This window comes from Podarcis cretensis (assembly GCF_951804945.1).
Source record: "Podarcis cretensis genome assembly, chromosome: 10".
Classification (NCBI taxonomy): domain Eukaryota; kingdom Metazoa; phylum Chordata; class Lepidosauria; order Squamata; family Lacertidae; genus Podarcis; species Podarcis cretensis.
The window spans coordinates 71,883,418-71,898,328 of record NC_137179.1 but is presented as its reverse complement, the minus strand read 5'-3'; the positions used below and the strand labels follow the sequence as shown (position 1 = coordinate 71,898,328).

The 14,911-nt window shown below is 42.3% G+C and overlaps 2 protein-coding genes across 3 annotated transcripts in view; one reads left to right on the top strand and one right to left on the bottom strand.

Annotated features, from left to right (window-relative positions):
- FAM185A (family with sequence similarity 185 member A) overlaps positions 1-2,038 on the top strand; it is a 37,582-nt gene extending 35,544 nt beyond the window's left edge. The window contains exon 9 of the mRNA XM_079993712.1: positions 1,691-2,038. Coding sequence (XP_079849838.1) covers positions 1,691-1,806 — 116 coding nt within the window. The 3' untranslated portion in view covers positions 1,807-2,038. The remainder of the gene's footprint in view (positions 1-1,690) is intronic.
- An 808-nt stretch (positions 2,039-2,846) lies between these two features.
- Positions 2,847-14,911, bottom strand: part of FBXL13 (F-box and leucine rich repeat protein 13) — an 80,114-nt gene continuing 68,049 nt past the window's right edge. Inside the window, exons 18-21 of one of the 2 annotated variants that reach the window (XM_079993615.1) lie at positions 12,459-12,542; positions 7,169-7,303; positions 6,772-6,935; positions 2,847-3,630 (exon numbers count right to left, since the gene is read on the bottom strand). In XM_079993615.1, the coding sequence (XP_079849741.1) occupies positions 3,411-3,630; positions 6,772-6,935; positions 7,169-7,303; positions 12,459-12,542 (603 nt within the window). In that variant the 3' untranslated portion in view covers positions 2,847-3,410. The remainder of the gene's footprint in view (positions 3,631-6,771; positions 6,936-7,168; positions 7,304-12,458; positions 12,543-14,911) is intronic. The other variant, XM_079993616.1, reaches the window with a different exon arrangement.

Below are 14,911 nucleotides of genomic sequence, written 5' to 3'. Positions count from 1 at the left end.
GACTGAATAAGGGGTCCAGATGTTGGTTTTGGTATCACCAGGATTCTCGTGCTCTTGAAGGGCAACAGCGCTTGAAATGTGTATGTAATAGTAGCTCAGCTTCTTCAGAGATCTCACATGCACTAGATCTCTTTACACATTTATACTTGGGGTAGGACTAGCCAGTGTGGGTGCCTTCCAGATGTTATTGGACTCCCGATCTCATTAGCACCAGGTAGCATGGCAAATGGAGATGCATCATGGGAGTTGTAGTTCAGCTCATCTGGAGGCTACCACTACTCGACCTGGAGCATGATCCTGCACCACCACAGAGGGATTGGCATTGGAGCTCAGTAGAGTCCCTGTGCACTTTCCCGTCTTCTTCTTGCTCTCCTCTGCATCCAAGTGCAAATTAATGGCGCTCTGGACTCTGAACCCAGCATAAAAATGATGTGGTATTAATGTAACATAAAGGAGGCAATAATACGTTACCACTTAAGAAGGGTTTCAGTCTTCACCAGAGCCTGTTGCCTTTTCTCTTGTGGATTAAATTCTTGAAGTGACTCCAAAACACGTAGAATCTAATAACTCAAGTGTAGATGCTAAACGGCCACAGCTGAAAGAAGGCCTTTCTAGAAAGCTATGCGTTTTTCATTTACCGTGTGTTTTGGATGGAGAGAGCCAGGTCCTGAGTACATAAATTGTGTTGAATTTTAAAGAGGAAATAGACCTTCAGGTGTAAAAATAAAACGAACAGTCGTGAGTTTGAGAAGTGTTCTGTACACTATGAGACTCTGTCGCTGGCACCTGGTTTATATAGCGACAGAGAAAACCTTAAATCCATCAGGAAAAAGGTCAGTATTGCTTCAAATACAGTAGGCATCCTTATACTGTTTTTAGTTGTACATTTTGTGACTTAAGTAATTAATTTTGGCCATTTTTCCTGTGAGAGGTATGCTAACTTTTACTTCCTCCAAGGACAGTCCACTGTAGTTTGCACTTATGAGATATGACTAATTTCAACAGAATATTCCTAGGGGAAGGAACAGATGCCTAAACTAAATGCTTTCCTATAAATCATCTGAGTTCAAACAAAGGCGCTAAATTGTTTTATGCACATAATATCCTTCCAACTTAGCTACTCGTTCATTTTCATCTTTTGGAGGCTTACCCAGGTTACCTCTGAAATACAGTTCTGCTTTGTTTTCTAAATCCAGAGGCTGAAAATAGATTTTGGAGCATAGCTTAGCCTTGGAAGATAAGATTAAAACATAGAAGTCCATGGATTCTAGTTTGCATGGAGTGGCAAGAAAGTGATTCATTCAGCCTGCTGCAGCTGTACTCAGCTTCTGGCCAGCAACAGAGACTGAGTCCCAAACTAGGAATTGTGACAACCTGAATTTAAGAGCTAGCTTTCTGCATCCACAGGGTTTGCATTGGGAAAAACATGTTTCTATAATCATGGACTATCAGTAGGCTTGATTTAAAATCAACATAATGCAAAGACACATTATTCTTCCCCAAATCTATTCTGCTGAGACTTTTCTGCGATGAGTCATGGTATGATGTCAAGGAAGAAACCAAGCAGCAGGAAATGCCATGATTTATTCCAGTAAAAATTTCCATGAAGGTGAAAATGAATCTGCTTAGAAAAAGGTCCCAGAATCAATTTGTGAAATTAACTACCATAATTTTTCTTTTGTCCATTTAGGCCATATGAATCAACAGGATAAACAAGGAAAATATATTAAAGCAGAGACAGAAAATGGCACAGTTCATCTCAAAAGTCAAACCTGGTTCCAGTCTGTGAAACTGAAGGCCTCATGATGGAGTGAATAATCTTTACTTAATCAAGAAACAATGCAGAAAGATTACTGTAAATCTTGCCCACTGTTTGCATATAATATGCACTGAGGCATGTTTTAGTGTTTCTGGTGTCTTTGACTTCAAATGCTCAGAAATCAATGGAAACCACCTTTCTCCCCTAACTTGTTTATTGATCACTTTAAACAGCCAAACTTTCAATAAATACCCTGAATATTAAAATGCTTAATCCTGAGGGGTTTTTTTTGCTTTCCTCCACCTTTCTTCTAGGCCGTTAGCCCCAATTCTCTCCCTCACTGCTTCTGGCACCATGGCGGAGGAAGATCTCTCCCCACACTGGTCCCCCACCTTTTTATAGGAATATTGGATAGCAAGTCACTGAGGATGATGCAGTGCAAGAAAGTCTCCATTCAATGCAGGTTTGAGTAGAGCCAGAATAATGCAGTGGAGGCCAGAGTTGTTCCCAGCAGACCTTGGGAGTCATCACCACCTCTCCTCACCCATAGGACAGACAGTTGGCGTTAGATCAGATCTCCCCAGTGTGCACTCACACCCACAGTGGTAACCCATCAGCATTTCGGAGGCCTCTGCAAGTGACAGAAAGAAAGCAGGCCCACATTTGCCAGCCTACGAGGCTGGCCTTGGTCATCTGGAGGGGGTGAATCAAGCAGCTCCCAATCTGCTGTGAGAGTCTCCTAAATCTCCAGAGCAGATTTTGGTGGCTCACAGGAGGAAAAGAAGGCTCAGTTGCCCAAGCAATAGTCTGTTGCACTCATGCACCGACTCCCTCAATTATTTATTTACTAAAAATACTGATATATCACTTTGTAGCCCCCCCCCCAATTCTCTCAAAATAGCTTTAAAAAGCTTTGTACGATACAATCACATAAACAACAGGATCAGAACGAGTGAAGCAAGACTATCATTTCCAAAGTTGCATGGCATAAGGCACATGATACAGCTAAGCAGCTCTGCCTTTAGTCAGTAAATGTGAAATACTACCATGTTGGGTTCCATTATTGAAGAAAGGCAGGACACCTATGTAATAAGTAAACAATAAAGAATGTTTATTATTTGAGGGATGTGTGTTTCACTTGCGCATTTTAGGTAACGTGTGGGTGAAACTGATTGGCATACAAACTATCTCAGTGCAAGATACACTTAATATTCCATAGATAAAATGCTGTGCTGCACCTTTTTTTCTTTTTAAGGCCTCCTTAGTTGGAATGACACCTGGAGAATTCTGAGCTTACTAAGGGGCAGAATGCTGTCTTCAACAACCAGAAAAATACCAACTTAATTTTCTTAAATGTACATAGCACTAAACTGTACACAAATTATGTTAATTATTTGTAGAGAAAACTAAGCTCTTTGTTGACTGGTGTTCAAAGAAGAACTGAACAAAATAATAACATTCATTTGACTGAACTAATTAGGAAAGACAGCAACAATGTTTTCTAGGGTGACTTGTACTAGCTATCAAACTAAAAACAATCTTAAGACAATGTATCGTTATCTTCTTAAACAAAACAAAAATGAGTTTCCATTTCAATTCTTTGTGCTTAAGGCTATTAAACATATATGATTGCCAGCATTCTGTGGAGGTTCTATTGTGGGGGGAGACTGAATTCCACACTTTTTTCTGCTGTAGGGGATAGCATGGAGGGTGTACTGGACTCTATACTTGGTTCTATGCTTGGCCGAGGTTTTTTATGTTTCTTTGGAATGGGTGTGTCATCCTTGGTATCATAACCAAACCACTGAGGAGGTTCTTCATCGCTGTATTCGTATTTCTGGAGCCTTGGTGCAAATTTTGAAACTGCGTGTCTGAAATAGATAGATGGACAGACACTATTAATGTACAGTATAAGTCTTTCCTCTGAAGGAATCTCTTGTGTAAAACATAAATAATATAGCAAAAAACTAGAGGACCCTATAACCAGCTGTGTGTCTGGGCTTCTAAGCCACTTTCAGGACTGTGTCATAGAATATTCACAAACACTGTAATTGTTCATAGTGACCATGATAGCAACAATAATTTAGAAAAATTGTATAGGTTTGGAGGGCCAAACAACTTGGCACTCATTCAATGAATACAATTTAACATACACTAATACTTGTAACACAACTTCCAGGTGGTATGCTTCTTGCAGAGGTCAACAAAAATAATGAAACCATTACATATACACATATAGAGTAAATTACAGGTTTTTAAAAAATACCACCTCTCTTTAAGTTAACATCTTACATCAAAAACCTGACAGTACCAAACTACCGAAGGCTTTTCACCAAAGCCAGACTAAATGTCTTTCCCTCTGCAGTGTTGGATGGTAGGTTGAGAGGAGTTCCCTACCAGGACAGACTTTGCTCGTGTGCTCAAGACATCGATTCCATAAAACGTATTTTGTTGCATTGTGCAAAATATGAGCAGGCCAGGGCTGATCTGATACTACCCTTGCTGGTATCTTTCATGGGAAAATCAGAGGCTCACTATGTCAGGTTCCTACTGGAAGACCGGACAAATGCTAGAACATTAGCAGTGGCAAAGTTTTTATCGGTGGTTGCAAGAACAAATGAGCCCTATATTCTAAACAAAATGCTTGATTAACCTGGAGGTAGGGACGCGGGTGGCGCTGTGGGTAAAACCTCAGTGCCTAGGACTTGCCAATCGTATGGTCGGCGGTTCGAATCCCCGTTGCGGGGTGAGCTCCCGTTGCTCGGTCTCTGCTCCTGCCCACCTAGCAGTTCGAAAACACCCCTAAGTGCAAGTAGATAAATAGGTACCGCTTTATAGCGGGAAGGTAAACGACGTTTCCGTGTGCTGCGCTGGTGCTGGCTCGCCAGAGCAGCTTTGTCACGCTGGCCACGTGACCTGGAAGTGTCTTCGGACAGCGCTGGCTCCTGGCCTCTTAAACGAGATGAGTGCACAACCCTAGAGTCAGACACGACTGGCCCGTACGGGCAGGGGTACCTTTACCTTTTTAGGCTTTATGAATTGTGTATTGATTTGTAATGATTTGTTGGGTCTCTGGACCGTAATAAAGATTGATTGAAAATACCACCATCATTAAGTATTACAGATGTAAAATGGCAAGATCTAGCAACTCCTGCAGCAATTTGGTGTCATACCTATTGGTCCACTTTCCTTTGGATCACATCAGCAAGGCTGAGGCGGGGGGGGGGGGTCCTCACAACTATGGAACACCCTCCCATCAGATGTCAAGGAAATTAGCAACTATCTGACTTTTAGAAGACATCTGAAGACAGCCCTGTTTAGGGAAGTTTTTAATGTTTGATGTTTTAATTTGTTGGAAGCCGCCCAGAGTGGCTGGGCAACCCAGTCAGATGGGCAGCATGTAAATAATAATTTTTTATTATTGTTATTATTCACACTGCCTGGGCTTGCACCCCAGGGTCGTCTCTTCTCTCAAGACAGAAGGATGCCCACAAGTGAAAAGAGGTGTGTGGTTTTGTTATGGAAATATGCATTTTTCTGTAAATAGCCCTGAAGAAGCTGAAGCATCCACCAGACCATAGTCAGAACAACAAAAATCCTCTCCAAATATAATACTTGCTTTCCAAGAGAACTTACTATTTGTCCTGATGGAAGCTTCCCATGAAATGTAAATAGCGTGCCAGGAGAGGCAATTTTAGCTGAGACTTTGGCAGTGAAAGAAAGATATGCATTTCTCCTTCACCCCATGTCCCTGAGCATCTCAAGCTTTAGGGCCGGAGGGAGTGGGATTAATATAACAAAACATGCATATAATGGCAAGTACAATTTGGCCGGAGAGGACATTAAAAGCTGGACCATACAATATGCTGTTCATATAAATTGCAACTGAGTGATTGGCTTTTAGAAAGCAAATAACACTAATGGGTGCTTGTGGGTTCTTACCTTTCAACCCTGCTGAACTCAGAAGGTACAGCCCTGGGAACATCATATGCACAATCTTTGTTCATTTTAATAAGATTTAGTTAGAAGTAGTTCTTCACAGAATGTAGAAGAAGAAGAAGAAGAAGAGTTTGGATTTGATATCCCGCCTTTCACTCCCCTTCAGGAGTCTCAAAGCGGCTAACAATCTCCTTTCCCTTCCTCCCCCACAACAAACACTCTGTGAGGTGAGTGGGGCTGAGAGACTTCAAGGAAGTGTGACTGGCCCAAGGTCACCCAGCAGCTGCATGTGGAGGAGCGGAGACGCGAACCCGGTTCCCCAGATTATGTGACTACCGCTCTTAACCACTACACCACACTGGCTCTCTGTAGCTTTGTTTTCCCCCAATAAGATGGATGTGTCCATGAAGCCCTAGTGGTCAGGGTCAGAATGGAGTTCGATGGGACTTAATTCCCAGAAAAGTGTGTATAGGTTTGCACCTAAGTTTGGTTGGTTGACATCTGTCTGTCTTGGGAGACAATGGAAGAGGGTGCCTTCAGGTGTGAAATCAAACCCCTGGAAATCAAACCCCTGGAGAGTTGCCGTGGCTGTAGAAACATGTTTTGTTGCAGCTGGGGTAGATGAAGGCTGATCATGATGAAGGTGGATCATTGGGACTATTTTGTTAGCAAGAATGTTATTGCGATGACTCTTTTGGTACATGATGTATACATTTATTAAGTAGCTTATGTGGTGATCTGCAAGCAGATTAGTCCACAAGAAGACCAAGCTCATCCACAACTTGATTGTTGACATGAATCAGACACCTTCACTGTACACTAAAAACATGTTTGTTTAGGGAAGCCTATTCAGACTTGTAGAATGTTGACATGTTTTACAATCTGTTTTTACAATCTGTTATCATTGATTTTAATTATCTCTGAATGATTTAAATAGTAGTTTTTAACTGGGTTGAGGGTTTTTTACTAATAATTTTATTCTTTTTGTACACCACCTTGAGGTTTTTATTACAATCAAGAGGATATAAATCTTGTGAAACAAATAAAAACTAGACTTATAGAGAACAACTTACCTGGTAATATTTGGGCAGTACAGCATCTTAAGAATTCGAAGCTGAAGGCAACCTTTCCACAGACACTTAAGTGTTCTGTCAGTAATACACATGCAGCCTGAAATATCCAAATAGTGCAGAAAAGGGCATTCTGCAGCCACAAACTGAATGCCGGTATCAGTGACCTGTCAATGAAGCAAAAAAGATACACTTTGGAGGGAAATAAGGAATTATTAGCGACAGCTAAGAGAAGTAAAGTTTTAGTAAGCTCATAAAATATTTAAGGTACTGTATATTGAAGGCATTACCACCAAAGCCTTTAGCACTCATACAAGCAACACTGACAATGATTTTAACAGAACAAAGTCTATGTAGTAACAGAGTGTCTAATACTAGTTGTCTTTCTTTTCATACATACCTTGGGACAACCAGTCACACTTAGAATTGTAATTCTGTGGCAGTTGAATGCCAAATTTTTTAATGAATTATTTGTTAACTGCTGGTTATAAGATAAATCAACGTGGTCTAGGCGTTTTAAATCAAGGCAGAATCTCTGGAACAGAAGTCACAAATCAATCAATCAATCAATCATTCTCAAATTTACCCAGAACACTTAGATTTAAGGTTTCACAATGCACTCACGCTGAAGATAATCTGCTAATCTTCTCCAAACACTTGATGCACTTTTTCTCTCATTAAATGGCTGGAAAAAATATTAAAGGAACATAGGAAGCTGCTTTATATGGAGCTAGACCATAATAGGCCCAGTGCTATTTTTCTAGAAAAAGAGGTGCTGGAACTCACCATGAACACCTCCCTCTTGCCTTAGAATGGCAATGGCGCCTACCAGAGAGGTGCTGAAACTGCCAGAACCCACCCGAGAGGTGCTGGAACTGAGTTCCTGTGAGTCCCCCGTAAAAAAGCCCTGCATAGGCCCATTATTGGCACGGATGGACAGTGGCTCTCCAGGGTTTCATATATGAGGTTTTTTCTAATCACACCTGGGACATTCTGCTTGCAAAGTATGAGCTGTGGAACTGAGCTACTTCCCTCCCCTAATGAGTTATTTATTGGTTGCATTCAAGAAAAGCTCATTTGAATGATCTGTACATGCTTCTGTGCTCTTTCAAGCCTCCAAACTGCTCTGGGATTTGATTTATTAATTTTTCATAGTGGTAAGAACAAAAAGGGACTGCAAGGAAAGAAAGAATTGCTTCAAGCTTGGTGAAAGGGCATAAAATGTGATTCAGTGTAAAGAAGTGTAAGGTGATGCACACAAGGGCAAAAAAATATATGATAACAGGGTCTGAACTTGGTGGTGACTGACCAGAGAAAGAACTTAGTGGACTGATCAAGTATAAAATGTGTGCAAATCTGAATAAAATTTTGTAAAACCTAAATGAAAAAATAAATAAAACCTAAATTTCTAAATCTCCCTGATAAGCTACAACATTCTCTCTCAAGAAATTACTCCTCTCATCAGATACTGCAGATAGAAAATGTGCAGTCTTCACAACTGTATTTTTATCTTGTCCACCCAGTATGTGTATATTAGTAAATAAATTTCAATATTGAAAATTGACATAAGTTTCCAGAGATCCTTTCTTCCAAAGGAACCCAAACACTGTGAAGCACTAGAGCCCTGGAATGTCTCACTGCTTGAGAAAAAGGTGACATTTGAGACTCATAAACGTACTAAACTGATGATGAACAGTTTTAAACCTCAAAAGATCATATCCGTAGTTCTTCCTGCTTTCAAAAAGTACTTGTGCTAATTACAGTGGTGCCTCGCAAGACGAAATTAATCCGTTCCGCGAGTCTCTTTGTATAGCGGTTTTTTCGTCTTGCAAAGCAAGCCCATTGACGGCTTAGCGGATTAGCGCTATTAGCGGCTTAGCGGCTTTTAGCGGATCAGCTGATAAGCGGCTTAGCTGCTTAGAAAAAGGGGGGGAAAGGGGGGAAACCCCGCAGGAACTCGCAAGACATTTTCGTCTTGCAAAGCAAGCCCATAGGGAAATTCGTTTTGCGAAGCACCTCCAAAACGGAAAACCCTTTCGTCTAGCGGGTTTTCCGTCTTGCGAGGTGTTCGTCTTGCGGGGCACCACTGTAATCACATTGTCTCAAACTTGTATTTTTATAGCTGATCAGTTTGTAGAGGGAAAATAATTCAGCGAAACTACCTTGGCAACATGGGTGAACCAAACATAATCTGGCAATCTTAACAAATAAAAGTGATAGAAAACAGCTGTTGTATACTTTTTTTCAAATAACACTCTAATTTAGTAAGCTGGTTATTTTTAGAATATACTCTAGACAAGGCTTCAAAGCCCATCTCACAATGTAGGAGCTAATTCAGACTGGGAATATAGGTCCAAACTAGACCAGATTTCCCTTCTTTTTAAAGCATCCCTGAATTGAGTTGGGACAACTACTCTGGAAGAGAATACCCCTCCCCACCTTCTCACTATATAGAAGTGATATAGAAGTGGGACAACTACTCTATAGAAGTGGGACAACTACTCTGGAAGAGAATACCCCTCCCCACCTTCTCACTATATAGAAGGGTCTGGTGACTTCTGTTTCAGTGTATCTGAAGAAGTGTGCATGCACACGAAAGCTCATACCTAGAACTAACTTAGTTGGTGTCAGAGCTGCCTCCAGATCCCAGCTCACAGAGGACCAACGCTAGGCTGTAGTTATGTACAAAAGTCTTTATTGAGATTCAGTTTCCATTTTAAAGCCGCAGCGTGCAGCTCTACGTCTCGACCTTAGATCGGCGAAGTCCCGTCTGAGTCTCCTCCCCTTCCACACCAGTTTAAGACCCTCGCCTTGCTCCACCTCTTCCTAAGTTCCTTTCTCCTCTGGGCCCTCCTGCCCGCTAGGGTCTCATCTTTCCTGGACTCCTCTGACGCTGACCCTGACGATTCTTGCCCCTCCTTCCGGCGGGCTTTAGGACCTGGTTCCCTATCCGGGCTACCTTCTGTGCCGCTCGCCTGTACCTTTGAACTTGGCGCGCGCGCCCAGCCTGCAACTTTCCTCTTGACCGTTAACTCGCTCTCCGATGGAGGCGTGGCCAACCCTGACTCATCTTCTCTCGCTGGTGGTGCATATGTGGGCTCTGACACCTGGAACTCCTCCCCCCCACTGCGCTCTGGTGGGGAAGCTGTTCCTGATTTCCAACTGCTGCTCTGGGAGTCCCCGCTGGCCCCTTGCTTCTGGGGTGTCCCCCTTGGCTCGCCCCTTGCCCTGCCCATCGACGCCCCCTTCTGTGAATCTTCCGATTCGCTGGAGAGGCTCATGGAATCTCTCGAACTGCTGTCATATTCTCCTACGCTGCCCTCGGATTGCTCCCCCTCGCTCTCCATCTCTTCTCCTCCCTGCGCTCCCGCTGAGTCCCTGACAGTTGGTCTCTAAGGTGCTACTGGAAGGAATTTTTTTGTTTTGTTTTGACTATGGCAGACCAACACGGCTACCTATCTGTAACTGGAAGAGAAGTGTTAACCTTATCTTAGCCACTGTGTCCCCCATGTAAACCAGCTCCTTCAAGTTTCTATTTGCTCAATTAACAGCGGCATACAAAAATAGGGGGGGGGGTTCAGTCTTGTTTATTTAAGCGGAACGTATCCTCCAATAAGGTACAAGAAGAAAGAATGAAAATTACACACACAAAAATACAATCCCTGGGAAAAATAATGATGATTATTGGTGTTGGGAGGTAGTAATTTTCTAAAGAAGATTTGGTTTATTTATAAATATCAGGCTATTTTTGGAGCGAGGACTTATCTCTTTGAGAAGGAATTGAGAAAGAGAAACTTGGCACATGGTGTTGGTGTGTTCCCCACAAAATTTTAAAACATCCTATAGTGCAAGTGGCCCTCAAAATCTAGTGCTGAAAGAAGAGAACTGGGAAAGATTAAAGCCCACAGTGTAACTACAATCTGTTGCATGATGTTAGGAGTCAAGAATCTCCATCTATGTCATCATTGTATTGGCTCACATGGCCCCTAGCAGATGGATCCAAGTTGCATCCTATGTGAAGATGTTACACCACTTATAAAGAAGTGATTAAAGTCACTGTAGCAAACAAAAGACACGTTCCTTGGAAATTTTGATTAGCTTTAAGGAATTGACTTTGTGGAAGAGAAATTGTTAATCCCATTTAAATAAAGTTTCAGTTCCACGGAGCTTTCTCTAAATGCTTTTCCTGATGTCTGTATGAAAGCCCAGATGACTACATAACGGCTTTCCATAAATTAGACAGGATATCTGTACTCTAATACAGTTGCTCTTTACATTACAATAAACTAGGAACATGGAGGCACACTGGAAACTCCATTCGTAACTATTCTCCAAAGAATAAATTATTCTGTCAAATGTGTGCTTGTGCATTATCACATGCATACAGAGCAGCAAAATTCAAACCAGCTCTGTGTGGCTGTAGATAATGAATGATACATATATACGACAATAGATTGATGGATGCTCAAATTTTACGACGGAAAGGTACTAATTCATAGGATAGCATAGTCATTATTTTCATAGTCGTTACTTGATAAAATGTGATGATCACTGTGATTTCTGTGCAAGATTTTTGGGCATTTTTCAGAATATAGATTAAAAAATATAACAACTATATAAGTTTGTAGTGAAACCATGTTATTGCTAATGCAGGGTTAATATTTTGCTAGATTAATTCACCGAAGAGTCTCTTTCTATGCTTGCATAAGTCTTTCTCCTCCACTACTAACATTATAGGTGTTTAAGATTTCCTCCTGTTCTTGAAATAGTTCCTTCGTTCCTTCGTGATGGTCGATTCAGCTTCCTTCAGCTGAGTTTCCCCCAGGAATCTGTCCTCAGTCCTTTCTCTCTCTTTTTAGCATACACCAGACACAAATGATGGGACACGACACCATTTTTATTGCAAAGCTGCAGTTTTCTATCCACAATCTGTTTTCTGTCTCAGCCATCTTATCAGAATCCCATGAGGGCTGCATAACAGCCACTGCCAAAAACACATCCTGTTTTAAATAAGCCCTGCTAAAAAGTAAACTGCCATTGGTTGCTGTGCAGAGACATTTTTCCCTTCTTAAAATGTTCTAGTTAAATCTCCCTTCCTGGGCTGAATATTATCTCTTTCCACATTCCAAAACTCTCAGTCACTGTAGCTTCACTTGCCCACATTTGCATCTATAAGGCTCAGGAGTTCAGAGCGGGAGCAGCGCAGTGGTTAACAATATGAGCTAAGAAACTGAAACCGCCAATTCAAATCTCAACTCATCCTTAAATTTCCTGGAACACTTTACGCAAGCCACTATTTATTTATGTAAAGTGGTTTTACAGCCCTTCAATTATATTTCCAGGGCAGTTTACAAAAAGAATAAAACAATGAAAATGTAAATACACAATATATCATAAGCTAAAAGCTATAAAAATCATAAAAGTAGCACACAATAATGTGCAATATAAAAAAGTGTTGTAAAATAAAAAGGTCATAATGGTCTGGAGCTGAAAGGACAATTAAAGAGCCCAAGTTGGCATGTCAAGGAAACCAGCCATGGCTTGAGTACATTTTCCTAATGGCAACATGTTTCAACAGTTTTAAGAAAAAACCTCAGCATATTTACTATTTCACTGTAAATCAGACGTGTTCAAGAGTGACATACATGTACTGATGCTTGCAACATGCATAACATAGGATCTTATTTTACCTTAATTCCTGTATCAGTTAACAGCCTGCATTCTGATATAATAATCTCTTTAATTTTCCAGAGTTTGCCAAGAGCATCCAAAGCCTAAAAATATTTCAGACAAATATTAGTTTGTTGGCACACATATGTAAAAAACCTGTTATACTACATAATGTATTTATTTTGCTCTGCTGTTATTCAATGCTGTAGGTCCCCCCCCCCCCATTACCTTTTAAAACATGTATTCTTTTACCAAAACAAAACATAGCTGGAAACTTAGGAACATGCCATGGGTTTGTGCACTCAGTTGTTTGTATGTCCTTCCTTCTACAATGTGCATAATCCTAGTCTGCTATAACTGCCCCAGTTGAAACAAAATGCAATGAAAACATCACAAAACACCATAGGAATTGTTCAGCAAAACCGGAGTATGTGTGGTCAGGGGTGTAGGAAGGGGGGAGGTGGGGGAGCCACCCTGGGTGTCTTCCTTGAGGGGAGGTGACAAAAAGGCACACTGCGGGGGGCTCACCCAGCTGTCCCCACGCGCGGCAGATCGCATCACCGCAGCAGCGGATCATGTTGCCCCCCTGCACAGCTCCCCCCCCCCCGAGTGCACAGCATGAGCTCTGGGCACCCATGCAGCTAACTCCGCCACTTTCCCTGCCTTAGCTGGAGATGAACAAGAGGGGGAGAACAGGACCCTTTGGTTTGATCAGGCAAGGCTATGCTTACGTAGCAGGCATATTTACAATAAAGCTACCAAGATGTCGTGTCCCCCATGATTACTGCGGTCCATGTGTGCCAGGTATTCAGCAACTAATAATAAAAATAATAAACAAACATGTCTTTTGAACACAGAAGCTGGGTGACGTGTTCTCAGTTTGATTCAGCCAAGAGATACATCAGTGCCTCCTAACACCCCAAAGAAACACAAGTTAAGATCCATACATCAACATTTCAGGAGAGAGTTAATATAAGAATATATTCACGTTAGCATGAAAATTGTTTGTCATTGTTCAGTGAGCTGCTGAGACGGTGCTTACACATCTGTGCCCTTCTTTGCATGTCTACTTAGAAGTAAGCTGCACTGAGTTCCATGGGAATTCATCCCAGGAAAGCAGGTGTAGAACTGCAGCCTAAGAACATCTGTTTCTTTTTGAAATGGTCCGTTTAATTAAATCAACAACAACAGCCCAATAGTTGAAGTTGAACAATACTTTATTAGGACTAACTCAAATGTCTCAAAAGAATGAGCAAGTGTTTGAGTTGCAGGTTGTTCAGGGCATAGACTAAGAAAAAACGCAAGGAGTAGGAGAGGAAAATGGCCCCTTGAAAGGGATTTGTGCTTCTGATACGGTGCATTACATGGTCAGCTTTAAAACAGGGGGTTGGGGGGCTAGTCTGTGTCCCTCCAGATGTTGCTGGACTACATCCCCCACTGGTCCCAGCTAGTATGGCCAATAGGAGTGATGGGAGTTGTAGTCCAGCAACACCTGGAGCGACACAGATTAGCCACCTGTTTTAAAAGGCATTGTAAAAGTAAAGGGAGCTGCACCAAATCATAAGGAAAACATACATCCTTATTAGGGCAATTCCATTATTAGGCCTACCTATTGCAAAGTAGTGTGCAAGGTTCAAGTTCTACCATCAGGCCAGTGAACAGAGCAATGGGGTGGTGGGTTAGAAGAAATTTGTTTCTGGCTGATATTGAAGCCACAGAGTCTGCAGGGGTTTTAAGTTCTTACGTTGTGGTTCGAGGACTCGACCACCGCGACGTGAAAAGAAGACACAGGGACACGTGATATAAGGTTAATGGGCTAGAAAAGGCCACAACTTTATTGATTACAGCAATGAAAAGGTATTGGCTTAGGCATTGGATCGCGAAACAAGTGGGTTTATTCACCAGGGGTTCATCACCTGTTGATGCTAATCCAACTATAGGCTCACCCCTGCTGTCACCGAGGGTCGTGCCATGGCCTCCCGCCAAGCAGGCATCGGACAGAATACACGACCGCCAGATTCCTTTAACGGAATACCCCTAAACATTGAAGGCATAGGCGATGGCCACACCTAGCACTTCGACACACCACAGCACATTATTCCAATGCCTAACCTACCCACCAATACCACAAAAGTTGTGACGATTGCTACGAGGTAGGCGAAAAAACCAAAAAGCCTAATGCCAAATGGAAAAACTCCTACCAGGCCCCCCGTGCAACCGGGGCGACCAACCTAAGGTCCATAGCAAGGCCAATGACCTAAGCCCTAACTCAATGGGAGTGGAGGGTGGGTGACTCGCACAGGACGACGAAGAGAAATGAGGCCGGGGAGAGGCTGACGCTGCAGCATCAAGGCTGCTGGACACGCCCCCCCATGACACCTGGTTGGACGGCCACCGGGGGGGCGTGAGCGCCAGCCAGGTGAGCTGGAGGCAGGGGGCTACGCCCCCTGCTAGGGGCGGTGTTCAGGCTCCC